At 51.8% G+C, this 25,717-nt stretch overlaps 2 protein-coding genes across 3 annotated transcripts in view; one reads left to right on the forward strand and one right to left on the reverse strand.

The window, feature by feature from the left end:
- Positions 1–14,013, forward strand: part of AR (androgen receptor) — a 46,883-nt gene extending 32,870 nt beyond the window's left edge. The window contains exons 4-8 of the mRNA XM_085230789.1: positions 3,148–3,435; positions 7,180–7,324; positions 8,110–8,240; positions 8,393–8,550; positions 8,918–14,013. Coding sequence (XP_085086915.1) covers positions 3,148–3,435; positions 7,180–7,324; positions 8,110–8,240; positions 8,393–8,550; positions 8,918–9,073 — 878 coding nt within the window. The 3' untranslated portion in view covers positions 9,074–14,013. The remainder of the gene's footprint in view (positions 1–3,147; positions 3,436–7,179; positions 7,325–8,109; positions 8,241–8,392; positions 8,551–8,917) is intronic.
- Positions 14,014–15,058: 1,045 nt separating this feature from the next.
- The window catches only part of OPHN1 (oligophrenin 1), a 49,187-nt gene continuing 38,528 nt past the window's right edge, over positions 15,059–25,717 (reverse strand). The window contains exons 18-24 of one of the 2 annotated variants that reach the window (XM_085230788.1): positions 24,567–24,726; positions 21,366–21,513; positions 20,795–21,067; positions 19,547–19,712; positions 18,254–18,304; positions 17,498–17,548; positions 15,059–17,134 (exon numbers count right to left, since the gene is read on the reverse strand). In XM_085230788.1, coding sequence (XP_085086914.1) covers positions 17,506–17,548; positions 18,254–18,304; positions 19,547–19,712; positions 20,795–21,067; positions 21,366–21,513; positions 24,567–24,726 — 841 coding nt within the window. In that variant the 3' untranslated portion in view covers positions 15,059–17,134; positions 17,498–17,505. Of the gene's footprint in view, positions 17,135–17,497; positions 17,549–18,253; positions 18,305–19,546; positions 19,713–20,794; positions 21,071–21,365; positions 21,514–24,566; positions 24,727–25,717 lie in introns of both variants that reach the window. The other variant, XM_010715108.2, reaches the window with a different exon arrangement.

The following is a 25,717-nucleotide window of genomic DNA, read 5'->3' on the forward strand; positions in this document are numbered from 1 at the left end:
TCATTATGTTTCTATGCCAGAGAATATTGCCTAATTTTTATTATTTATGTGCCTTTTGAAGTTTTGCCATCATCTTGTTGTATTGCAAACACCAGTTTCCCAGTGTCAGCAGCACCACTGATGAGAGCAGTGGTAAGGTGCTCCCCAGGTCGATATTTTCTCTTTCATGTGAATGGGGACCTCATTAGTCCTGCAGCTGCTGAGCTGTAGTGTTGCTCAGCTTCGTGTTTCTCCATCAGCTTTCTGGGGAGTGCAGGATGCTGCCCCATGTGCTTCGATTACGGCTTGTTTCTCTGGTGCCTCGGGTACCTGGGAAGCAGACCAGAGCTTGTCAGCAGACCTGCTCGGTGATCGGTCCTTAAGGTTCATTGTTATGTTCCCATCTTTGCATTGCCCTATAATTAGCAGAAATGTTTCATTTTCTTTTTGGAATGAATCTAAATATGCACTAGAGGGGCTAAGAGCCTCATAAGGGCAGACCTGTTTGGTGTCATTTCAATATTCGTAATTATTTTTGAGATGTATCACGTGGGTGATTCAAAGTGATCTCAGCAGTAACATATTGACTTTATATCATTTTAGTTGGCTTGTTGTTTTTTTTTTTAAATTAATGTGGTCCAGCCTGAGTCAGATCTCTTATGTGGGTCTACTATGCCAATGCTATTGGAATTATCAACTAAAATTATCCAAATTTAAAACTGTGTGTCAGAAGGAATAGTGGTAGGGTTGACAGGATGGGGTTTTGATGAGATCTGTGTTGGTTGCTGCCGTTCTGCCCAAAGCTGAAGTTGGATAGCGGTGCCTGGAGCTGCCGAGACCTCCAGGAGCTGCCTGGGGAAAGGCACTGTGCCCCCTGGCCCAGCGCTCGTGAGAATGAGTGCTGGTGATGCAGAGCTCCTCAGCCAATTCTCCAGCAAGTCCTGGCTGAGAGCTGGCCAAGTTCGCTTCATTAAAAGGTGTGTAACTTCCTTAATTGCTATATAAAGGACTCCCTTGTCGTTTTGCAACGACTAATGCTTTATTGTGATACTATATAATTATAGTCATCCAAGGGTTGTTTTTTTCCCTCCTCTCAAATTCATAACGTGCTTTATAAGTGAAAGAATAAAGCAGAACCTCAGATGTGCTGCATGGGTGACTCTCTGAGCTGATAACGATAGTGAGCTGAGGCTTCTGAGCTGGGTGTGCCCACTAGGAAACCCCAGAGCATCACACTGTGTGTAGGGAAGGACAGCGCAGGTTTCTGCCTGCCTTGGCTTGTCCTGGGACAGAGGTGTAAGAGAACAGATGTCCTTAAAGAGGAAATCAAATCTGGGTATCTGTTGCTGCACAGTTACCAAGGGAGTAAAAGTGCTAATGAGCACTGGAGATGTCTAAAATTAGGAGAGAGAAATCCCAAATCAGATGTTCGTAATGCTCTCAGAATATTTCAGAGATGCTCTGGAAGAGGCAGCTATTTTCTGTGTTCTTGCATTTCCTCTGTTTTCAATTCTTGTTCCTAGCAGCTACTGCATAGCAGCTACCACTGGGACGGCTCCTGCTCAGGGGAGGTGGCACTGGGGCAGTCTGTGCACAAACAGCTGTGTTAGGTTGGGTACCTGCCCACATCTCAGCATTTTCAGATTTAAAATAAATGTGAAGATTCCAGCAGGGCCGTGTCAGGGGCTGAGTTTTGGAGGACAACTCATAGTTCCCAACCCAGAACATCCTACTGAAGGCCGCAGATGTCTGCCTGCATCATAACTCTGAGCCTTTCTCCATCTGCTAACAGCAATTCAGCTCCCTGTGGAATAAGAGCTCTGCAGTACACAAACATAAGGTTCCTCCATTTGGAATAGTTATTATCTGACTTCACTGCTGTCTGTCCCCTCTTCTAGTTTATGACTGCAGTCTCTGAGCCTGCACTATTATTTGTGTGCTCTTTTCTTACTGCAATTCAATTGAAAATATTTAAGAAAAAAAAGGAAACAATTGCAATTTTTAGACTGGGATGTGCACGTGTTCCATACAGCATTGGTTTGGCTTTATAGGTTCCCAGGCCCTTATTGGCACTTCTTGTTTGCCTTCGGAAGATGGGGTTTGGTTGGTTTTGTTTCCTTAATCCCACGTCTGTGTTCCCCATCACCCCACTGCCGCAGGCGGTGCGGCCGTTAGGCGGCTCTGCTGCAGCGGATGGAGGTGCCCCAGAGCCCCATGCAAACACACACTGAAGTACGTAACGCCAAATTGCAGCCTTGCTTTCCCATTGCCCTCTTTTAATTTTATTAGTTTTCCTCTCCTTTTTCTGCAGAGCAGCCTGCCTTAATCACGGCAGATCATCCAAAGGCCGTTCCTTACAGATCAGCGTTCTGAGCTGATTTACAGAGTCGCTCCCTCAGCTGACATTTTTATGTTCCGCTGCTTATTTTTCTAATTACAGCTGAAAGGAAATTTGAGATAAGTATCATGTAATGTGGGAGCCAAAACCCCGAGGACAATTGGTTGGATGTTATATTCTCTGCTTGAATTAAGCGATCAGCTTTTTTTTCCCCCTCTAATTAATTAGGGCTTTTTGTGGTCAGTGAAGTATGAAAGCTGTTCCTTTCAGCAGGCTGTGCTGAGCACTGTCCTGCAGACACTGGGTTAGGTAGCTGCTAACACTCCAAGAACTTGGAGGTCTGGAGCTCCCGGGGGATCCTATAGCAGAGCAGCACATGTAGTTCAGAGCCGGCGCACCACAACCGGAGCACTTTGTCACAGACACATCCATCTGCTGCCTGCAGCCCCGACCCCATGGGCTCACTGCATGGAATTCCTTTTGGTGCTGACTGATGGGATCCCCACTTGAGTCAATCCACTTCTCTTTTCCCTGTTCTTCTTCTCCATTTCTAACCAGGAGTTAATGTGAGACTGGTTGCGGCTGAGGATGTAATGATGCTTGTTTTTCCCATGTAAGATTAATGAACAAACGGTTTTCTCTGTGCAGTGTGTACTTCCCTTTGTCCATACATGCTGCCTGTGATGCTCTGCTCTCCCCAGACTGCCCACACTGTGTGCATTGCTACGGCTCATCACTCTCACTTCTGCTGTTTGCAAAACCGGTGGAACTGGAAGCCAGGAGACCTCAAGTTTTTCTAAGTGTTGTGCTAAAGTTTGTCCTTTCCACAGCCCGCAAGCTGAAGAAGCTGGGCAGCCTGAAGACACAAGACGAAGCCGAGGCAGCCAGCTCGTCCAGCCCCACGGAGGAGCAAGCTCCTAAGATGGTGATGACACATGTCAACGGCTTTGAGTGCCAGCCCATTTTCCTCAATGTGCTGGAAGCCATCGAGCCTGCTGTGGTGTGTGCCGGCCACGACAACAGCCAGCCAGATTCCTTCTCCAACCTGCTGAGCAGCCTGAATGAGCTTGGGGAGAGGCAGTTGGTCTACGTTGTTAAGTGGGCAAAGGCTTTGCCAGGTGAGGACAGATCCCAGATCAGATCCCAGCCCTGCCACCATCCTAACAGCCCGTTCGCTGTGTCTCAATGGGGGGCTCACAGGGGTGGTCTGCAACCCGTACTGCACAGCCACGTTCCCTGGGGAGTGCTCCCATGAGGGGTCTGTCCCTGTTACTTCCCTGTAAGCCAGATTGCAGCAACGCCAGGTTTGTCTTTTGGTGCCTGATCCATGGGAAATGTGGCCAAGGTGTGACAGAGAGTAAAGGCGCTCAGGCCTTTGGGTTCTGTCTGTGCTGGCAGTGCCCTGGCACGTGGCATCACACGGGCATGCACCATCTTCCCAGTGCATGTGAAGGGACGCATTTAATTAGAGTCTCAGAGTCCTGCTTTCTTTCCATTCTCACTGCAGTGGTTTTGCTCCACTTCGAGGGCTGTTTGAACCAAACCTGCAGAATTCTTCTCTGAACAAAAGATAAGCACCTGCACATCATGTTCTGTGGGTGCTGGGAATGGCCATGGCCCTATCTGCAGGCACTGGGACTGCTGTGGGGCCGTGGTGCCCTTGGCCCCCATCAGAGCTCTGCACAGCTGTGCTGTGTGTGGGGATGTTCTCGCTGCTCACACCAGGCACTGGCTGTTCTCCTAAAACTGCTGACAGCACCCCTGGGTGCCCCAGTGCACGGTGCCCCAGCAGCTCACTGCTGCCATTCCTATCAGCTTCACTGACCCCAAGCTGAGGCACTGCTGATCTGTTATCCACAGCTTTGTCCTGGTGGTTCTGTGACACATGCCAACACCAGAGCTCAGCAGTAATTACAGCAAGTTTGCCACTTAGTCACGATATTAGTCTTGATATTTTCCGGGGAAGGAGCAAACAAGGATGGCATTGTTGCTGTTCTGTGCTCCAGGCTATGGTTATGCGGCTCCTTTGCTCTTGCCACGCTCTGGCTGTTCTGCGGGGAGGTCGTCCATGAACAAGGAGTGGTTGGTGGCTCTGGTGGTTGTGGGTGACCATGCGGGCAGCCAGCAGAGCTCCCCACCACTCCACAGCCAGTAGCATCCGGTCAGGTAGCCAGGGATGATCTGCTGGCCAGAAGTTCCTGAAGCTGTCCGTGGCCTGATGCAGCAGAGGTGCTCTCTGCCCTGGAGACTGCAGGCTGGCGGGGCAGCCTGATGCCAGGTGGGCACAGAGGACGGTGATGTGCTGGAAGCAGTGCAGGTGGAGAATGCAGTGCAGGAATAATGAAAATAGAACCTAGCCAATTTAAACCAGTGGGATGGTGGTGGTTTTAGCAAAACAGAAGAACTTGCACTAGGTCTGCTGGGAGGCTACAAGCCTGTAATGAGCATGGCTGGCAGAGAGGGGCCGGGGGTCTGGGGATGATACTGCCTCTGCCCCTGCTGCCTGCTTGGCACAGCGCTGATGAGAGCGGCTCTGGTGCCCCTACAGAGCAGCCCTGTGCCCGGCAGAAGTGTGAGCACAGTGAGTGCTGTGCTGGGGTGGAGGGCAGTGGCATCTCCTGCCGGGCAGCATCGGCCTGGTGTCACAGCATTGGTAAATGGATGAGAATTAACCTTGCATCTCACCCTGAACCCGTGTTCCTGGGGCAGTTAATAGGTCCAAGGTGTTGTTGCACTGCTTTCAGTGAAGTTTTAATATCCTGGAGTATCAGAGATAAGACTGCCACGAGTAGGAGTGTTTCTGAGCCATGCCTGCCATGTCAGGCAGAACCAAACTCTGCTTTCGTTAGAAAAGTTAACTAAGCACATCTTGCCAAGAAAGCTTCTGGAACACAGAATTCAAGCTCTGGTTAAATCCCGGTTTTCCCTTCACTGTATGTATATAGAAATGTTGCTAAGATGTTACTGTTAATTCAGATCAACACTCGATTGCATTGGTTTAAAAATCATTTTGACTGGCTGCAAGTGGGAAGCCTTAATTTGTTCCCAAAGGAGCTGGGAAAGCATTCTGTAAAGAAGGAACTGCTCTGCGGGGAGCAGCAGGAAGGTGCTCCTGGCCGGGGCCACGCTGCCGTTGCGAGTACTGCTGCTTGTTGCAGATGTTGCAAATTTCGGTGTGCCTGCTGTGTCAGGTGGGGCCTTTTGGGTATCGCAGCCCATCCCTCGCTTGCTTTTCTGCTTCAAATCTGCTGCCTTGCCCTGTCTTTAACCCATTCTGTAACTGTGAGGATGCAATGGCTTGTGTGTGCTTTTTCATTCTCTGGACTATCACATTTCCAAGGTAACAAATGAGCATTTATTTTTATAGAAACGCTGCTTTAGGGAAACATATGAGGTGCTCAATTGTTGATCGCTTAGGGAGAAGTAATTCTGACACAATGCTGTATATCAAGAGAGAAGATAAAGAACTTCTTAGATTTGCTACTTTATGGTTATTCACAAGAAAAAGATTATGCTTTCATCTCTTTCCAATCGTCCATAAAGGTAATGCTACTTTTATAGCGATTGCTCTCTGCAGAAGATATCAACACGTGTCTCTTCAGCTATGCCGTACCTGAAACTTAGTGATGTATCACGGCCATGGTTTGTGTTTTCCTTTAGCAGTGATGCTGGCCATACATCATCTGCCATGCCCACAGACAGCAGGCTTCCAGGGAGGGACAGAGATCCAACAGATAGATCGGGAGTCGATAATGCAGTGCTTAGGGGAAAACCAGTCTGAGTGGGTAAGAACTGCAGCCTGCAGGGCTCTTTGGGCCATCGGTGCTGCTGGTGCTCAATGTGCCGCATATGGACGCAACCACCCAGAGAGGTCTCTCCCTGCTTACTCTTGCTCTATTAATTCCCTCTGAGAAGAAGATAAATTTTTCCCTCAAAGAGCAATTTAAAAGGGGAGGAAAACAAAGCCTGTTGATTTTGGCAGATGATGGTACAGCACACGGACCAAATATCTGTCCTCATGGCTGCAGAGCCGGCGCTCCTTCCTGCAGCTCCATCTCGGTGCAGCAGCACAGCTCCTCTGAAGCCCCTCCGAGAGGGCAGGCGTTATGAAGGACAGTAGCAAGAATGGAGTAGGAGAACATTCCAGCACACTGTCACTCTGTGTGACAATACAACAGTAGGCAATGAATTCATCTCTGAACAGACGTGCTGCATAAGTCAAAAGGTGTTGTTCATTTTTGCTTTTTTTGCGGCATGTAAGACTTAATTAAATACGAGATTCCAGCGTAGATATGTCTGAGAGATGAACGTGACTGATTCTGTGCTGCCTGAGCGGCCTCATCTGTACCCATGCTCTGCAAACACACTGCATGCAGCTCCTGGAGATCGCAGTCCTGCCCACAGGTGGCTGGGAGCCCTGGGGGTGGAGGCACCCGCTGGGGGCAGAGGGGATCTGGTGCACGCAGGCTGTGCTGTTTGGGAGGGCGATAGGAAAGCTGGAAGGGGAGCATACGGACTCACAGGCAGCAATGAAACATCACTTGTGCTCATTTGCAGTTGACAGCTTTCCGAGCAAGAGACAGATGCTCGCTTCAGTGGAATGTAATTATGCACTGTGAATTATAATTACACACCAATGGTGCTGGAATTGTTTTAATGTTTGAGATAACATGCAATTTTTCTCAAAATGAGAAAATAGCGACTTCTAAGAGTGCCAGAATTTCACCGAAAAGAAGTAATTGATTAACGAGGACTCAGTTCTGCCTCTGACTGTTGCTGTGTGAGGACAATTCCAGGAACTGCCAGAGCTCAGCACTGATGTGTAACATCCCTCTGCTGTGTTTTGTTTCTCTTTTGAACAGGATTTCGCAATTTGCATGTGGACGACCAGATGTCAATAATCCAGTATTCTTGGATGGGTCTCATGATTTTTGCCATGGGTTGGAGATCTTTCACTAACGTCAACTCCAGAATGCTTTACTTTGCTCCAGATTTGGTCTTCAATGAGTAAGTGCCAAACATCAGCAGTCTGAAGTTTGCCTTCAGACTTGCCTGGGTCAGACTGGGTGAGAAACGAGAACCAGGCAAGGGGGTTTGCTGTACTGCCCAGTTATGGGATGTGCAGTTGGGCAGTCAGGCCCTGGGAGCTGATCCAAGCTAAGAGGGGCTGCAGCAGTCTGCAGGAATGATGAGGAGAGATGCAGTGTCTCCCTGTGCCTTCTTTCAATTCCCTTGCTGTGCCCTCAACAGCACCAGCCCATGGTGTGTGTGTGAGGGCAGTGCTGCCTGGCTCCTGGATGCGGGCTGATTCCAGCAAGCTGGGTTGGTTACAGAAGGCAGAAGCAGAGACAAATGCATGCTGTGAGCTCCTCCAACTCCTGACGATGTCCCTCTGGTGCACTGTCATGTTTGAGTTGAGCAGGTTTTATTGGCACTAAGGCAGAAAAGCTTACAAACAGGAACTAAGTACAGAGTGAGAGCACAACTGCTGTGTGAGGGTTGAGCTCGGCTTCGTGTGCCTTCTGTGTAACTGAGTGGGGTGAGTCACTGCAGCTGCTTCCAGGAAGGCAGAGGGTCACCCAAACCTGGCAAAGCCATGTAGCCATCCATCCTCAGAGTAGCCATCATCCATGCAGAGTTATGCAGGCATGTTTTAGAAAACCCTCCTCTCCTACCTTCAAGACTGTTGCTGTCAGCACCCCAAAGCAGAGCTCAGTCCCGTGCCAGGGATGTGCCAGTGTCCCTGGGCACAGCACGAGCCACCCTCCACCCTGTGCCCCTTCTTCTCCCAGGTACCGGATGCACAAATCCAGAATGTACAGCCAATGCGTCAGGATGCGGCAGCTCTCCCAGGAGTTTGGGTGGCTTCAGATCACGCCCCAGGAGTTTCTCTGCATGAAGGCTCTGCTCTTCTTCAGTATTAGTGAGTGCTCACGTCCTCCCCTCAGTAGACCTGGGCTGCAGGGAGCAGCTGGGCAGGGCTCCATGCTCTGCGCCGACAACTCCTTCACTTTTCCTGTGGCTCTCTTCCTCTTCTGGGGCAACTCTGACTGTTTCCCATCCCTGTTCCTCCAGTTCCAGTGGACGGCCTGAAGAACCAGAAGCTCTTTGATGAACTTCGCATGAATTACATTAAGGAACTCGATCGGATCATCGCTTGCAAGAGGAAGAACCCCACCTCCTGCTCTCGGCGGTTTTACCAGCTCACCAAGGTCCTGGACTCCGTGCATCCTGTAAGAGAGCAGCGCGGTGTCCTGGGCTCAGCTAGCGGTTAGCAGAGAGAATTGGAGCATGGGAATTTGGGAGTGCAGCAGGGAGGGATCTTGTCCCTGCAAGGGCATTGGGAAATGGCATTACGGCCCTTGTAGACATGGACGCTGTGTTCATGTTCGTACCTGCGGCTGCTTCTTTAGTTCTTTTTATTGGCTTCTGTGTGCTGCTCATCTCCAGGAGCAATCCTGCACACTGCCCTGGCTGTATCCATGTGCTCCTGGATGCGCAGAGGGCAGCCCTGGCACAGCCCTGCTGCTGCTCCTGCTCCTTCCCACAGAAATCACCCAGTGGGGAATTTTTCCCTAACAAACTTTCTTTCTTTCCTAGATTGCCAAGGATCTGCATCAATTTACATTTGATCTTTTAATTAAGGCCCATATGGTGAGTGTGGACTACCCGGAAATGATGGCAGAGATCATCTCTGTGCAGGTTCCCAAGATTCTGTCTGGAAAAGTGAAACCCATTTACTTCCATGCGGAGTGATCTTTCGGAGGGACTCCCAGTTGCATCGCCTCCATCTCAGCCACCTCTGCCTATTGTTTCTGCACTACTGTACTGCAGTGCCTTGGGGAATCCTGTCCAAAGAGATGATGTGCTGCCAGGCAGGCAGTAGCAAACTCCTCCCTGCTGGGGTTCTTTCAATTTCTCTCTTTCCTGTGGTATCTCTGACTGAACTCCTGCCAGGGTCTGGCTGCTCGGTGGCAGGGACGCCCTGTCTGCAGCACCTGGGGGTGGTTACTCCTTTATTTCCTGCAGTGACTTTTAGTGCCCTAGGGCTATGGGAGAGTGGGAGATGTGCCACCAGCTCTTGTATTTCTGTAAACCAAAACAAGGTGAGGCACAGGCCGACTCTCTAAGTGTGGGTGTGGGTACCTTTACCGGCCTCCTCTGGGACTTCTTATGTGTGCTATGGTGCTGGGAAGCAGATGCATTGAATTCTGCAGTAGCGCAACTGAGGGGAAGAGATGAATTGCAACCCAATGAATGAGAGAACCCTCAGAGCCGGACGGCACCTGGCAGTCACCGTGCAGGGCTGCTCATCCCTATGTTGCTCGGCTCCACACATGGCTGCTGGAGGGAGGATGGGCTCCGGAAGGCTCCATTGCTGATGGCTGCTGCTTTCCCCCCGGGGCACCACTCCTGAGGTGAGCTGGATGCTGCCCGCTCAGCAGTGTGCTCCCAGCACTCCCATCTCCGTTCCGATCTGCTCAGACATGGCTGTGCCACCTCCACAAGTGCCTGACGCCTCTTGGACCTCAGACCCTCAGCAGCCAAACCCCTGCCTGCACCCCTCCCCCGCTCTGCTCACACGGGGTGCCCACACAGCCAGCATCTCAGCTCCCTCATCTGTCTGCCGTCTCTCCAAGGCAGCAGGTGGGAACTCCAGAAGCGAAGCAGCCAGGCCTGGCCCTGCGGGATGGGTGACTGTGGGCGTTAGCCCTGTCCTTGGGAGATGGCTGCAGTAACCACCTGTGGTTGGCATCATCCTGTGCTCACAGAGCTTTCTGGGGATGGAGTGATGAAACGGTGAATGTGGGCACATCGTTTAGAGTGAGACGCATCAAAGGTTGATTCTGATGGCTCCCAGTGGTCTGGGATGTTGAACAGCCCCCAGCCTGCACTGGGTCTGTCTGGCAGGCTGCGCTCACGTGGCACAGGCACTGCTTCGCTCCTGCTGCTGCTGCTCTCTCCATGTGACAGGGAGTGGGGCAGGGAAAGACGTGCTGCGCTCCGTGCCCCCTCATATCCTCAAGTAGCTGTGTGCCAGATGTCTTTAAAAGCAAAGGCAACTGGGTTCAGCCCGTTGGTTGCCATGTGCACAGCCTCCCGGCTGCTGTGTGGATTCTCCTACTTCTGGGACCTGTTCAGAGCTGAGCATAACCTCCAGCTCTGTTGGCAAAGCCCATGGGTGCAGCCGGGTTTTTTGTGAGCAGGAACAAGCATTTAATGTTACAGATATTCTTCAATCGTTCTATAGGGTTTCCATTAAGGGAGGAGGTGGAGAAAAACGACACAGAACTATTGAACCAATGCTCTTTCTGTACAGCCATTTGTGTTGAGATCTCCTCTCTGGGCCGTGGCTCTGTTTGTGCTCTTCCTCCTGACGTCCTCCCATGTAGGTGGGCACATTCTGCAAGACCCAGTGTGCTCAGCAGCCCTCTATTGCTGCACCTTCGGTGTCGGTATGATCTGTTCATACACGCAGATGAATCAGTGGAAGGCCCTGCTGGTGTTCTCTTCTGTTCTTGAATGTTTTTTGGCTGTTAGCAGAAGAGAATGATGAATAATGGGCTCGGTAATGCCTTGATCTCTGTCATCAACAGGAGGATGTTTATAATCGGTCTAAATGGCCTCTTTGGAGAGGTTTACATTTTGCGTACGCTTGTGTCAGTAAGGTTTCATTACTTAAGTGCATCCTGCTGGGTATTTTTCTGCTGGGAGAGGGGGAAGAAACGAAATTTGATACGGACTTGCATGCACCCACCTGCTGCTGCGTAGGGAGCGGGGCTGTGCAGCAGGCTGTGCCCCCAGCTGTGTGCTGCTCTGTGCTCCCTGCTGCTCTGTGCTATGGACGCTCTGCCAGCGTGAGCCCCAGTGCCTATGCGGGGCCCAAGCTGTTCCCTGCAGCTCTTCTGTTTCAAAGTAAATTTCTGCAATGTTTTTTCCCCTGTTTTCTGGCTGTTTGCGATGATGATGGAGGGGTTGCTGGAGGATGGGGAGCCGGGGCAGCGGCACCCGAGTGTGTGTTTGCCAGGAGGACGTTAACAGTGTCTCTTGGTTTATTTCCATTGGCTGCTGCAGGAACTGGAAAAAACAAACAAACAAAAAAAACAAAAAAACAAGAAATACCAAAGTCCAGATCCTGCTGTATATCTTTGTACTTTGTGTTTTCTTCTGCATTTTCTTGTCTATTTTTGCTTTAATAAAGCGAAGAGAATCTCACCATCGTTCTCATCCTGTTGCAGTTGACCTGGGGGTCCCAGCTGAGCTCCCATCCCCGTGCAGGGCCAACTCAGACCCTGGGCTCCCTGGGGAGGCACAGTGCAGCTGAGGAGTGCATGGCAGGGCAGCAGCACAGCCCAGCACTGCTGTGACACCTCTGCTTGTACGCTGAAAGGAGCCTTAGTTCAGCTTTGGAGCTAAGCCCAGGCAGTGAGCATCCTGCCCCACGCATAGGTAGGCAAACAGCAGCGGGTCAGTCCTGGGGAGCTGAGCTCTGTTAGAACACAGAATGGCTTTGCACCCTCCAGTCAGGGCAGTGTTGTTTGCCACAGCCACACAGCTGCCACTGCCGTGGGGATCTCTCCTGAGACGTTTTGATAACAAACTGTATGTTAAACGTATGTGTACATATGCACAGGCATGCCCCCATTTATACTGCTGAAGGTAGCTGTTCTATTCCTGCTAATGAGCTTTCTTTCTGACTGCACACCGAGTGCACTTGGGTATTCATGCGGTGGTGAGGCAGCGTGTGCCAATAGTAACAGAAGTTTTGGGTGATTTTTTGAGGCCCTGCACTGCCCAGGTTTCCGAGGCCCATCCTTGCATGGCATGGATGCAACACACTGGGGGCCCCAGTGTCAGCATGCAGCTCTCCTCCCACTGCTCTGGGCAACAGGGACGGGGTGGCAGCTGAGGGACAGCAGAGCACCTTTATCTCTGCTCTCTTCAGCTGCACAAAGCATCCGTGCACTTCAGGACAGAATCCTGGGACTGTGCCTATTTTCTCACCACTTCAAAGTAGAAATACGTTCTTACAACGCAGTGACTGCTGGAATGGCTCTGATTCCTGCTGCCTGGTGGGAGCAGCCACAGCCGAGGTGCTGATGCTGTCTGTCCCTGGGTGCTGGGAATGGTGCTATGGGGCAACCCGTCCTCAGCACTAAGCTGCAGAAATGCTGCTCCAGTGCCACATCTGCGGAAGGTGTGGGCCTCCGGAACAGCAGCTCGGGCTGTGAGCTGCCCACAGCTGTGTTCTGGCATTGTGGTCACTGCTTTGAGGAAGCAAGGAGAGACTTCTGTTCATTCTTACTGAAAACAGCAGGAAAACCTGCGTTTACAATTTGAAAAGTACATATCTGCACCAAACATAAAACCACAGTAAGTTTATAATAAGCTGCTCTCTGTGCCGGGTGTTTTGTGCTCTGTGGCAATTTAATGCTGGTTTATTTGTTAACTTGTCTCTGTAATAAAAAGAATTCTCTATATTGATACACTTTATTCCCTTTGCAACCAGCCAAAAAGCCCATTGCTGGTGCCTTTCTCCTGGGGAGGACTCCCAGCCCACAGCTGTGCTCACAGCAGTAACTGAGCATAATGTCTTTGCAATTGCTTGCTTCACCATTGCTGAGGAAAGTCCTGGAGGAAACTCCACAGGATTACCTAAAGAAAAGGAGCGGGGACCCACAGACTCGGCCCAGTTCTACTGCTGGTTCACTGCTGGGTGCTGAGGGTAGTGCAGAGCTTGGGGCTCCTGCAGCACCTCCATCCCATCCCCTCCTGCTGTGACTGTGCTGCAGAGTGCCAACTCTGCCCGCCGCGATGCCTGCAGCTCCATCAGAGCACACGTCTCGTTCTGCAAGGGGTGCAGCTGCATTGCACCACTGTTGCCTTTTCCATCACTTTGCCCAAATTCATGGTCTTTGAGGCCGAATCCTACTTATAGAAAAAGACATCAGTTGGACTATTGTCACTGTTTTCACTTTCTTCTTTCTTTTTCTTGATTGGAACTGCGATCTGCCCCAAACACACGGAACACAGAGGACAGAGACCCACGAGACGCTGCCACTGGGGCTGGGCAGTGGTGACACCGCACTGCCGTGAGATGCAGTGCAGGATGTGACCCCAATACTGACATCACTGTGCTGGGCTGAGTGACACCGTCTGTGTCGTAACCAACCAGGGGAGCCCACCTGGGCTCAGGACAAAGACAGAGCCCATTATACTACACTGGGGGCAATGAAACACCCCAACCCACGCCCGGACCCCCGTGAGCCCTCAGCCCTGCTGTGCCCCACACAGCCCCCCCTGCTCCACACTCCGCTCTTGTGTAACTTCAGATCTGTTGTTGTTCAAAGTGCAGTGAAGGCAGAATTTTGTTTGTGGGAGCGCTGCTGTACGCTGCATTCGGCTTTTATTTCAGTTGTGTGCATGAGAAATGCTGCTTGGTGTGACAAATAATAGGGGTTGAAGATGCCAAGAATAATTGGGTAATTTAAAAATGGATGAGGCTGTGTGTTGGTAATTCACAGAGGCTGTTTTTCACAGTCAGATTTTTGCTATTAATTATCTGAACTGTTATTTCTTTTACCCATCGCTGACTGATCTCTTCAGATACGTCTCTTTGGGTCTCTTAAAACTAAATTTCATCTGGTTAATGTATTTCTCAAAGCAAGGCACTAATAAAGCCCCGTGTCCTCCTCCTTTGGTGTTGCTTTCAGTATCTTTACGAACAATTCTAACCCCAGTTGTAACCCCGTTCCTCTGTAACTTTGTGATAAAATGGACCTGTGCTCCCCACGTCCCACGCAGCACCGCGCTCCTTCTGACCGCAGCCACCCAACCCGGCCCTGACAAAAAGGAAACCGCCTCTTACCCTGCGCTGGTGCTCCCAGAGCCCCCCGGGCTCCGCTCTGCCCACACCTGAGGCACCCGCTGCTGTGCTCAGCCTCCAGGGAGCCAGGTCAGGCAATCTGCAGCCGACTGCTCCTTAACGGCAATGGCAGCTGCGGACGGGCCTTTGGTGATGCAGCAGGAGCGAGCGGCCTGCTGGGCCGGTAGCAGTCCTGCATGGAAAGGTGTTTGCTGGCAGAGGGAGCTGAACAATACTCAGCGGCCCGGGGTTAAAGGTAAGAAAACATACAGAAGTGCAGCACGGCCCGTGCCTCTCCGAGGAGCTGCAGCGAGGGCCGCTCACCGCAGCACAGCAAAGGCTGCAGCTCCAGAATGCTCCCACCGGGCCCCTCAGTGCACCCACGCCGTTCAGGTTCAGAAATGCTTTTGTGCTCGCTGCAAAGAAAACCTAACAAACAAGGAGAAAAAAAAGCAACCCCACAGGGCTGCGGTCGGAAGCAGTCTGGGCTGAGGCGAGCCGGCCCACGGCCCTGCTGCCCGCTGACCGCAGCACAGGCTGACACGGGGCAACAGCAGGAACGCAGCACTGCGGGGCCGCCTGGTCACCGTGCCCTGTGCCTGCGGGCAGCTGTGAGGCTCAGCGCGCCGCAGCGGGACAGCGTGGGTGAGCCGCAGCCCGGGGAGCTGCGCGCCGTGACACGGCCACGGCATCGGCAGGGACCTGCGGGGCCGCGGGGCCACCGGGCCGGCGAGCGGCTCAGGGCGGGGCGGGAGCAGGGCTGGGTGCGGGGCTCCTCTCCTGCGCCGCAGCCCCATCTTGCAGCAGGCAGGGCTGGCACCTTGTGCGGCGATCGGGCATTGTTTGCGGGAGGAAAAAACCACGCGTGGACTTCATTTAACTTCATGGAAACTTTATGAACATTGAAGTACTCTACGCTGCTACGTGACCAAATGGCTGCAGGGCTGACGGCCCAGGGTCCCACAGCACAGTGTATGGGTTGGGCCTCCCAGCCCAGCAGTCCCCAGGGCTCCGCCGTGCTAAGGAGGAAGAAGCCAGCACAGACGTGTGACAAACACCTTTAAAAGGACACTGAACCTGTTCTCACTGTGCTGCTTGCTCCCCGTTTACAACGCTTGGCTTTGCTTTTTCAGACTCCACCGCCGTCCCAGACGTCTGTGCCACCTGCACAGCACTGGTTTTGTTCAGCAGTGGGACAGGAGAACTGACAGCTGCCATCTCACACAGGGCCGGTCCCCGCGGTGCTGCTCAGCACTCAGCGCAGAACAGAAGCTGCACGCTGCCCCAGCCTGCCCACAGCCCACTGCCTCAGAAGTCCCCAGAACAGAAGGGACTGCTGGAAGTGGGGAGGAGGTGCAGGGCTGACGCCGCTGGGTGACACCACGGCTGTGGCAGAGCTGCCTGTTCCGGGGGAGCACCCCCACACTGGGCACTCGGTGCTGAGCTCTGGGAGACGTGCAGTCAGAAACACGACGCACTCCAGTTTGATGCTGTTCACCTCGTCTGCTCATGAGAGGGTGCAGCAGAGGGCTCAGCTTAGCGTGGAGAAGCCCTGAGATGCTGCTGCACGTAACATAGTCTAAGTGGTGACATTACACCTTCTTCTTAAGCCACTGCTACGTGCCACTGCTCAGAGTACGAGCACAGGAGTGAGCACTGGGGCAGCGCTGAAGCCCACGGGGGTGGAAGCACCATCAGCACAGCACTCATGTGCCCGGCCAAGGCCAGCATCACATTCAGTAAGGAAGCAGGCAGAGGCACACAGAAGGAAAGCACCTGCACACCGCAGAGCACTGCTGCAGCCTCTGCCTGTCCAGCTGTGCTGGGCCTGGGGGGATGGAGTGCCTGGGGAACAAACAGGAATGTTTGGTGACTGTTCTGGGAATGCTCCCAGCACCCAAGGAACGTCACTGAAAAGAAATAAGCTGCCTTTAGACTGGTGACAGAAAGCAGGGAAGTGTTCATTGCCTATCTACAGGGAAATGCTACAGCTCAGCACTGAGCCCTGACGCTGTCTGGAGCCACAGACCCCTGTGCAGCACTAGGAGAGGTCCTGGCATGGAGAAATGTGCTTCCCTTCCAGACCAGAGGCATCAGTACAATACTGCTGCTGAAGGAAAGGGACCGGAGATCTCTTGGATTGGAAATTAATGTAACAAGCAAATAAGAAACTGTGTTCCTCTTAGAAAAACTTCAGGCATTGACCCATATTTTTGGAGTTTCAGTTCCTCCCCACCTGTGCTGGCCCAGCAGAATAACCACGGCACTGACACTCCTGCTCTGTGGGTCTGTGAGGAGCAGCTACAGTTGCAGATGGGAGCAGGAGGAGCAGGGCTGCGTCCTCCCGCTCCCCTCCAGTTTGCTGCTGCCCCGCCAGCCCCAGTGCAAGCAAAGCTACCAGCAAACCACGTGGAAAAGCACACCACTGCTTCATAAGTGAGGAGAACACAGTGTATGGGATGAGTCTCTTGTGGCAAGGACACGACGTCCAGTCATTCTTCCCCAGCACCCAAGCACTGGGAATCAGCATAACAAACTTTGCGACATCTATCCAAGGGCACCCTTCACTGAGGTTATTTCCCAAAACGTGTGGAGGTGCACAGAGCTCTCTGCTCTGCTGTCCCTTTCACAGCCTGGCTGTGCTGCTGTTGGTGCTCACCCAGCAGTGCTGCCACCTGCAGAGGCACCTGGCGAGCATTCCTCACTTGGGCAGAAAGCGATGGCAAAGGACTGGGAACAGTTCAAGACAAATGTAGTAATGGCCTTCTTGCCATTTTTATCTCCTCCTCCTAATTTCTTGAGCCACTTCTGACAGCACACTCCAAAATTATTGTCCAGTATGATAGCTGCTCTCCAGGTCATTTGAACTGGAAAAGTCTTAGCTGTGACACGTCCATTTCACAAGCACAGAACATCTCCTTGGTCTAGCTGGGCTGAGATGGTTGCACTGTCTGAAAGAAGGAAACAAGTGTGGCAACATGCAGCAGTGTACGTTCGTCCGTGATGGCAAACCCAGAACCAGCATAAACCCAAGTCTTGCACCGCCGTTCCCACAGTGCTGGTGTTTTCCCTGACTGCTGCAGTGAGGGGCTCAGGAACAGCAGAGCAGGATGGTCTGCTGAGCAATGCCCACAATGGGCAGCAGGCACCACCCCGAGCCCTGATCCTTCCCTTGCCAAAGGTCTCCAGCAGAAAGGACATTTCTCCCAGTCTCTTCTCTGAGATCCCCTTCCCTGCCCTGGGCTCCCACCACCCCATCTGCTGAACTGAGGACCACCGTGTGGCTTTGGCTGATCACTGTTACCAACACGTACCTTTTGTCTCAGCTCTCATCACCTGGGATCCTGCCTTGTGGTGATGAAGAACTAAGTGCAATGGAGCCAAAGAAAACAGAAAAAAAAAGATTGAATGAAAATAAGTAGAGTGATGGGTAGAAGTCAGGTCAACAATTTATCTTTAAAGTGAAGAAACCATTGTTGACACTGGAGACAATCAACTCTTATCAGCTTTTCAGTCTGACATGCAAATCTATCTGCACTTCTGGCAAAGCTCAGTGACTGTTAAGAGCAGGAAACTGAGGATTATTTGAGCAGGTATTTTCTAAACGAAACCTGCTGCCACAAACCACAGTGCCAGCAATCCAAAGCCCCACCATCCCACTGAGGGCTCCTGTGTGCAGGCTGTGCCATCACAGCCCATCTGGCCGTGTGGATCTACACCCTGCACAGACAGTACGTGTGGGTCCCACTGCTGTCTGCTGCTGCCATCTCCCAGCCCTTCCCATCTCTCCCATGATCTGCCCCTCTGCCCTCCACAGAGCTGAGACATAAGAACAATATGGACTATAATAGCTTAATTCCATGCACAACTGCGTATTTACTACTAGTGGATTTATGATTAATTTTTCATGCAGCCCCCGCCCAGAGTGTATTTGCACTCAGGGCTGTTTGTTTAGGTTGGTGTTTCAGCTGAGCAACTCCTGCTGGGTGTGCTGTGCCCCCAGGGGATGCCTCTGTGCCACCAGGCAGGGTCACTGCTGCAGCACAGCAGCCCTGTGGCTGCAGACTCACCTGCTGGTTCTTCGGGATGCAGTCTCAAAGAACTTGGTCCTGGAGGCCACTCTGCAAACAGAACAAGAGAGGAGGTCGCTCCAGTTACCTGATATATATCATTCACTAATCAGATGGCATTTGTGCAATGGAAAAGAGCAGGAGCATTAGCAGACACTGAAGATGATCACTTCCTAGTGATGCTTTCTGTACTCCTTGTTCTCTAAGCTCCACTCTGTGCTTCCTGCGTGCTGCTCTGACCAGGCAGCCCTTTTAATCGCACAGCTTATTTAAATGCTCTTGCTCAAAAGCCTACGTGCTGACGTAAACGTGCACTTGTCACTTTTTATGGCCTCTCCACTTATTATGTGCTTCATATTAAGCTTCCAACTGCCCTCATAAAAGGAAAAATTATAACATAAGTGATTCAGGAAAACAAAGGCAAAGCCCATTCCTGCCCTGCAAGCATGGAGCTGAAACTGACAGCATCTTTCTGGATTAAAGAGTGAAGATGAGGACGTCACACGGCCACACAAGAGGCTCTCAGCAGAACGCAGGGGCTGCAGTGCAGCAGACTTTCAGGATGACAAACGCTTTTGCCATCTCCTATTGCCACAGGCACTGGGCAGGTGGCTACCTCAAATCCTAGAGCTTAAGTCTGGTGGCAGAGCATCAGGTGAGCATACAGGGAGGACAGACTGAGAATCCATGGCATGACAGGGAAGGAGAAGCACGTCCCAGTGAGGGACAGCAGAGCTTCTGACTCTTTAAAAACTCGAAGAAATCCGATAATGAAGCTGAACCGTGTCCAGTTCCTTAATGGAGATCCAAGCAGGATCTCTCTTTTCTTGGGAAACATCTCATTTGAGAGACTCTCTTTTGAGAGCAGGAAGGGAGCTCCAGCTGCACTGAGAAGTAACTGAGAAGATGATGGAAAGTCAGCCCCAGAGCTACACTGGAGGAGGCTCAGAGCTTTTTTTCCTGCAGTGTTTTTGCTTTTGCTATGGCCACGCTCTGCCCCAGCCGTGCCCTAAGGGCAGAGCCTGACCCGGCTCTCACACAGCTTTTCCAAAGTGACTCACTTTTTCAAAGTGACCCCTGCTCATGGAAAGGGGAATGGGACCTGCACGAGCTCCAGCCATGCTATGCCAACAGTGCTGGAAACCAGCACGCCGCTTTTCCTCCTGCTCTTCCAGCACTCCTGGTAGATGGCAGCAGCTCCCGCCGCCAGTCACCACGACCCCCTGCCCTCCCCCCCCCGGGACCAACAGCTGAGCTGTGGCCCCTCACCGTGCTGCCCGGCCCCTGGCTTACACTGAAGAAGGCATTTCCTCTGCTGTCCCTGCTATCAGATCCGGCCTCTGCTCCAGCTTCTGTGGGATGGGAGCCCTGCACGGTGGGTCTGGAGGTCTCACAGGGGGACGTGTTATCACGGGCTTATCTCCATGGGGCCGTGGCTTGGGGACACCATCGTACTCTCCTGCAAGGCAGAAGGTCACAGACACTGCGTGTGAAGCTTTGGCAGAGGAGGAGGTGTTTGTGAAGATGCATTACTGGGCTGCAAGAGCACGCTGCTGCCTCGTGTTAAGCCCTTCAACTACCAGGACCCCCAGGACTTTCTCAGCAGGACAACTCCTTAGCCACATCTCTTCCATGCCTGCATTTGTAAATTCTGATCCTGAATTTCCTCTTTGCTAAACTGTATAACTGGAATGTCTCGACCAAAGGCCTATTTTCTCATTCTTCCTGCTGGCTTCTCCAGTTTTTCAGAATTACCCCCAAGCTGTCTGCACTGAAGAGTGATACAATGTCCCAGCACCGATTTCAAAGTGTCAGTATAGCTGCAATATAACTTTATTGCTAATTCGGTGTTCTCCGATTTATAGGTCTCAGGACCAGCAGCCCATTTTGTTGTGCCGTGTCTCTGGATCACGCTGTCAGCACGCTATGTGTGATAATGTGAAAACATCAAATCTGTAAGCACTAAATGGAGTTGATGTACAAGCCAATTTTAAAAGCTATTTTACTCTTCCAGAGGCAGATTTCCACCTACCATTTATGCAACAAATTTAAATTAAGCCAGTAGCGTTAGTCAGATGAACTTTATGTTTGTGCTACCCAGCCAGACCTTTTATTCTTTCTCTTTATTGTAGGTGGAAGCCATTTGTCAAGCATGCAGCCCCACTTTCATTTTATAAATACAGGGCTGTGAAGCTGCTGGAGGATGACAACATCTAAAAAGCACTGGAGAGCGCACAAGTAAGCCTGGCAATGGCAGAACTAGCAGTATTTCTTATTTACGACCGTTCTCTTGAGGATCTCACCCAGCTCAGCCCCAAACACACGCAGTTACAGCACCGTGTGCCACATGGTGAGCTGTGTGCTGGCACTGCGGGGGACGACGACAGCCACACAGACACACCAGCCCCTTCCTTCAGGGGATGCACAGCACCAACTCAAATTTGGCCCCAAACTCATTATTTGCGTCTATCATACGTACTCGTAGAGCTTATTAAGCCATACAAAAGCCCTGCTCTGTCACACTGTGGCCGTGATGCTCACCATCTCTGCCGCAGCCGCCCGGCCGGGGCGCTGGTCTCCTGGCATGGAGCGTGGAGGTCCGCAGAGCAGGGCTGCTCACCACACCATTGGCAGCCTTGCCAGGCAGCTTCACAGCCCCGTCCTGCAGCCTGGCCGTCACCTTGCCCACCTCCAGCTCGGCAGGCGGCCGTCCCGCTTCCTCCCCCCCCGGCCGCGGCGCGGGCAGGCGGCTGCGCAGCAGAGGTCTGGGGGCCTCCGTGGTGATGCTGCCGTTGGGGGTCTGGCTGAGCTGGTCTGCTGTGGAGCCAAGGGACAGACAGACGGGTTAGGGACAGACAGACCGGTTAGGATCGAGTGTGGACGTGCAGCCAGGCGGCGACTGAGGGCCGTTCTGCCAGTGAGAGTTTGAGCTGTGAGGCACTGCAACCTCTGATGTCAGATCTTGCTTTCCTTTCCTTGCTTTCCGAACGCCAGAACGCACTGTCTGCCATGCTGATGGCCTTGTAAATGCAATTCTGGTATTGTTTACATTGCTCCTGGAAAGCAGTTAAAAGAAACAAGAGTGAGGGTGCTGGAGAGCAGCGGAACTGACCTCCACTTTCTTCCACAGAAGCCCCAAAGAAGACAGGTCGTTCCCGCAGAGGGCGTTTGGAAATGGTGATGGGTTTGTGCCTCCGGGCAGCCACCCTGGGGGGAGGCACTGGGGGGGCAGCGCTGTCTTCTGGGGGGCCCGAGTAGATCTGTAAGGACAGACACAGCTTCAGATGGTGCTCAACAGACCAGGCAGCATTCCCAGGGCTGGAGGGAGGTGCTGTGGCAGCCCCACGCTTCGGGGTCGGGTGCTACAGCCCTGCACGGCTGCTGCCTTCCTGCAACAGGCAGCCTGCTACACACCACGGCAGTACTGAGCTGATTAGCACAGCGAGATCACAATACAGAGAAAATGTGCAGCAGCAAATTATCTCAGAGCAGATTAAGTCAGCTTTCAATCTGATATGTTCTGAGAAGAGTCAAGGTTTCCACACTAACCAGGCGATACAATCTGCAGCAAGCACCCAAACAAGCTGCTGCATTGTTTGAGGTTTAAAGAGCAAAAACACTTTGGCTCTTGGTTTACAATGAAGTGTGTGGCACCCTCAAATTACCTCAGATGAAATAGTGGCACAAAAACAATGCTGGTTAGCAGTTCTATCTCCTTTTCTCACTGCTCATATGACACCTACTTGGTTGGGGTTAATTTAGAGGCTTTTATTTATGCCAGAACCCTTTTAAATAGCTGGAAAAAAAAAAGAATAAAGCCTTTGGGCAGTCTTTGATGATATGAAATAACACATTAAAGCCCCACATCAGCTGCTATTGCTTTTTTTCCCATGGGTATTCATTGAATTCACACTGGGCTTCCAGGAGCAGATCAGTGTGGCAGAGTGGCAGGAGATGCTGGGAGACCAATGCACGGCATGGCACAGCATGGCACAGCATGGCACAGCACGGCATGGCACAGCATGGCACGGCATGGCATAGCATGGCACGGCATGGCATGGCATGGCACGGCACGGCGTGGCACGGCATGGCACAGCATGGCACAGCATGGCATGGTACGGCAGGACATGGCACGGCACGGCGTGGCACAGCATGGCACGGCATGGCACAGCATGGCACAGCATGGCACGGCACGGTGTGGCACAGCATGGCACAGCATGGCACGGCACGGCGTGGCACAGCATGGCACGGCACGGCGTGGCACAGCATGGCACGGCATGGCACAGCACGGCATGGCACAGCATGGCACAGCATGGCACGGCACGGCATAGCACGGCACGGCATAGCACGGCATGGCACAGCATGGCACGGCATGTCACAGCGTGGCAAGGCAAGGCATAGCATGGCACAGCACGGCATGGCATGGCATGGCACGGCATGGCTGGACCATCCTGTGGGGTTGGCAGGAAGCAGCTCAGCCCTGAGGATGAGCTCAGCCCCAGCACAATCAGGAGCAGGGTCACCTCCCCTTCGGCAAGTCCTGTGGTATGGAGGAACCCGCAGATATCTGTCCCTCAGATAAATTCTAAAAGGACGTCCTGGTTTGATTAAGGATGTCATTTTTGTAACTTAAAGCACATTTCTCCTTTGGCCAAGCAAACAGAAATGCTGGAGAAAGTCACGAGCCCCTAAAGCTCTCAAACCTCCTCCCTCCCAAGGTCTGGGCAGTGCGTCCCGCAGTGGGGGTGGCACCGCCTGCTGCTCTGGTGCCTACAGAAGAACCACAGACCACTGCTTTCATGAGATGCTTTTCAACGTTTTGAAGCCACTCTCAAACCCCACCACACTGCTCTTTTTAGGATGTGAGTGCAGCTTCTCCTTTGATTCTGCCTTTCAAATAAAAATCCAAGTTAAACAACTGGAAGGTACAAAGATATTGACAGATCCTCGCGTTTAGAAAGTTTGTACAGCGAGGAGGCATTTCCAGAGGGATCGACTGATTTAATTTAGCTGTGGCACTGATACATAAACTGCAGAAAGAGTAATTATCCCCAAAGACTTCACGAGTAGTTACTTTGTCCTTAGCCTTCATATTGCACCGCCTAAGTAATATCTCTCTTCCTCCAGGCTCATTTGAAGTGTTTGCATATGTGTGAGCTGAAGACGCTTTCAGCTCCAACGATGAACTTACACACTCCATCTAATAACTGTTACTAATTTCACCTTACTCCTGAAGAAATTAAAAGCAAGCAGAGAGATGTCTGGCTTAATTAAAGATTAAATTCCATTTCTTGGAGGCAGCAGTGTGAACCGCGTGTTGACTCAGCCCGAGCAGAGGTGGCACGAGAGTGACAACAGAGGCTGCGGGAGTGAGCACTGTGAGCTTCCCAGCACATAAAGCCTCTGCCATGGGATCTTAAAAGCATTCGTAGTAACCCACAAAGAAAGCAGTCTGTGATCTTCATGAGCTTTGTGCGTGGACACTCTGAGCTCTCTCATCCCGCTTTTCTGGTTTCTATCCTCGCATCACAACTCACACCATCCATTTGGTCCCTGTTTGGTCTCTGACTCCACGTTCACTTTTGCACAGCCCTGCTCCTTCAGCCCTGACCTTCTCAACCATTCCTTCAGCAGGACATTCCCTTCTTCCCATCCTCTGCCATCACTCGTGGATGCCACCAAACTTCCCCTTCCTTCAGGACATAAGGGATTCTTCCAACACTATAATTTAATGTGCTATGAAGGACCAGATTCATGCTTAGGAACCTGAAGCACAGCACTGCAGACAGGGGCTGGGTGCTGAACCTTCCTCTAACAGCTCAGCCCCGGCAGCAGGTCCCTCCCCAACCCCACACCCCTGTCTGCACAGCCCTATGCACACTGGAATCATTTTTATCAATCGTTCCATACTTGGCTGCTTTGTTATTTTCCCTGCTGTAAAGGCAGGCAGTGCCATGTCTTGCATCGTGCCCTCCCTAGCAGTTATGCTGTATTCTGCCTCCTGGCTTCAGCACAAGAAAGCATCAAATCCTGTCACCTCCAGGTAGAGAACAGTACTTTCAATACAGACGCTTATCTTATTTAAAAAGAAAAGCAAAAAACCCAGTAGACTCAGAGTTTCCCTTCAGAACTATAGGCAATAGTGAGGAATGTCTGCTACGCTGCTTGTTTCCCTGTGAAGCATTTCAGAACAGCGTATTTTAAAGGCAAAATGCCACCCCTTAAGGAGACCACAAAGGAAAGAGCCAAACTCCAAGTCGTTGCCACAGCAACAGCTGGCACGGAGGTGGGGTGTGGTGGCACAGCCCTGTACCTTCCCAAAGTGCTCGATGAGAATCTCAACCACGATGTTCTGGAATTTGATGTTCATCATTGCTGCCACGGTGTCCTCCTGCGCCCGCATGAGGGTCGGTCCGAATATCACCCCCATGTTGGATGGTGACATCAGGTTCTCTCGGCTGTGCTCACACACGCTGCGGAGAGGTGAGAGAGAAGGAATCATTTGTCATTTTTGTGACGTTTCTAAATGGATCTTATTCTAAGAAATTTAGTAGATACAACAAGAATCAGCGGTTCATTTCTCCTCATTTTGTTTCGTCAGAATTTGTTTCCCAGCCCTGGCAGAGACCCAAGGTGTCCATAGCTGTGATGTGCACCATCTTCAGTCAGGACCACTGTGGGAGAGCAACGTGCTGACAGCAGCTCTGTTCCACCTCTTTCAACGTCCGATTCCTAATTCTGCACACAAAAGCCATCTGTGCAACACACGCACGAAAGGAATCATTTCATTTGTGATATCCCACTTATCCCTGTATGGGGGATAAATGGCTGATCACGGCCCGAAGCTCTAACTGACCACCTGAGGCGAGCACTGAGTCAGCCCTGGGAGCAGAGACGAGGGCAGTGCAGCTGTGCTGCTGGAAGGGCTGGAGCCATTGAAGAGCTGGCTGCCAGCGGGGAAGGATCTCTCTGGAGTTTGCTCCTGGGGGAGATTACTGTGAGCCTACGACATCGGTGAGCACTTCCATTTATTTTGATTATCTTTCCACTGCGACAATCTTACTGAGCCCAACCTTTGTACAACTACTGATTGTCCAATCCCAAACTGACAGTTGGCTTCAATTTTTTCTGTCTCTGAATACAGGGAGGCCGCCGGAGAGTTTCATACACTTCCACAGCGTCTTCCTTCTGAAAGAGGCACAGTTTGCAAAGAACAGAGCTCTCTCTATTCAGTCTGGGAGGAGCACACGAGCCTGCAGAGCACACCAGTCACTGACGGAAGCATTAACCACCTAGATGGACACTGTGTTTTCAAAAACAGCCAGCCTGAGCTCTGAATGCCAAAGGAGAGAGGCTCTGATGCTGAGATTTAATGAATTCTTTGTCCTGTAGCTCTCCTTAGAGAGGCTTCTGTGAGCATAAAGGGAGTAAGGAACAGAATTTAAGCGTAAGCACTTTAAAGAA

Source organism: Meleagris gallopavo, chromosome 9 (assembly GCF_905368555.1).
Source record: "Meleagris gallopavo chromosome 9, MGAL_WU_HG_1.1, whole genome shotgun sequence".
Classification (NCBI taxonomy): Eukaryota; Metazoa; Chordata; class Aves; order Galliformes; family Phasianidae; genus Meleagris; species Meleagris gallopavo.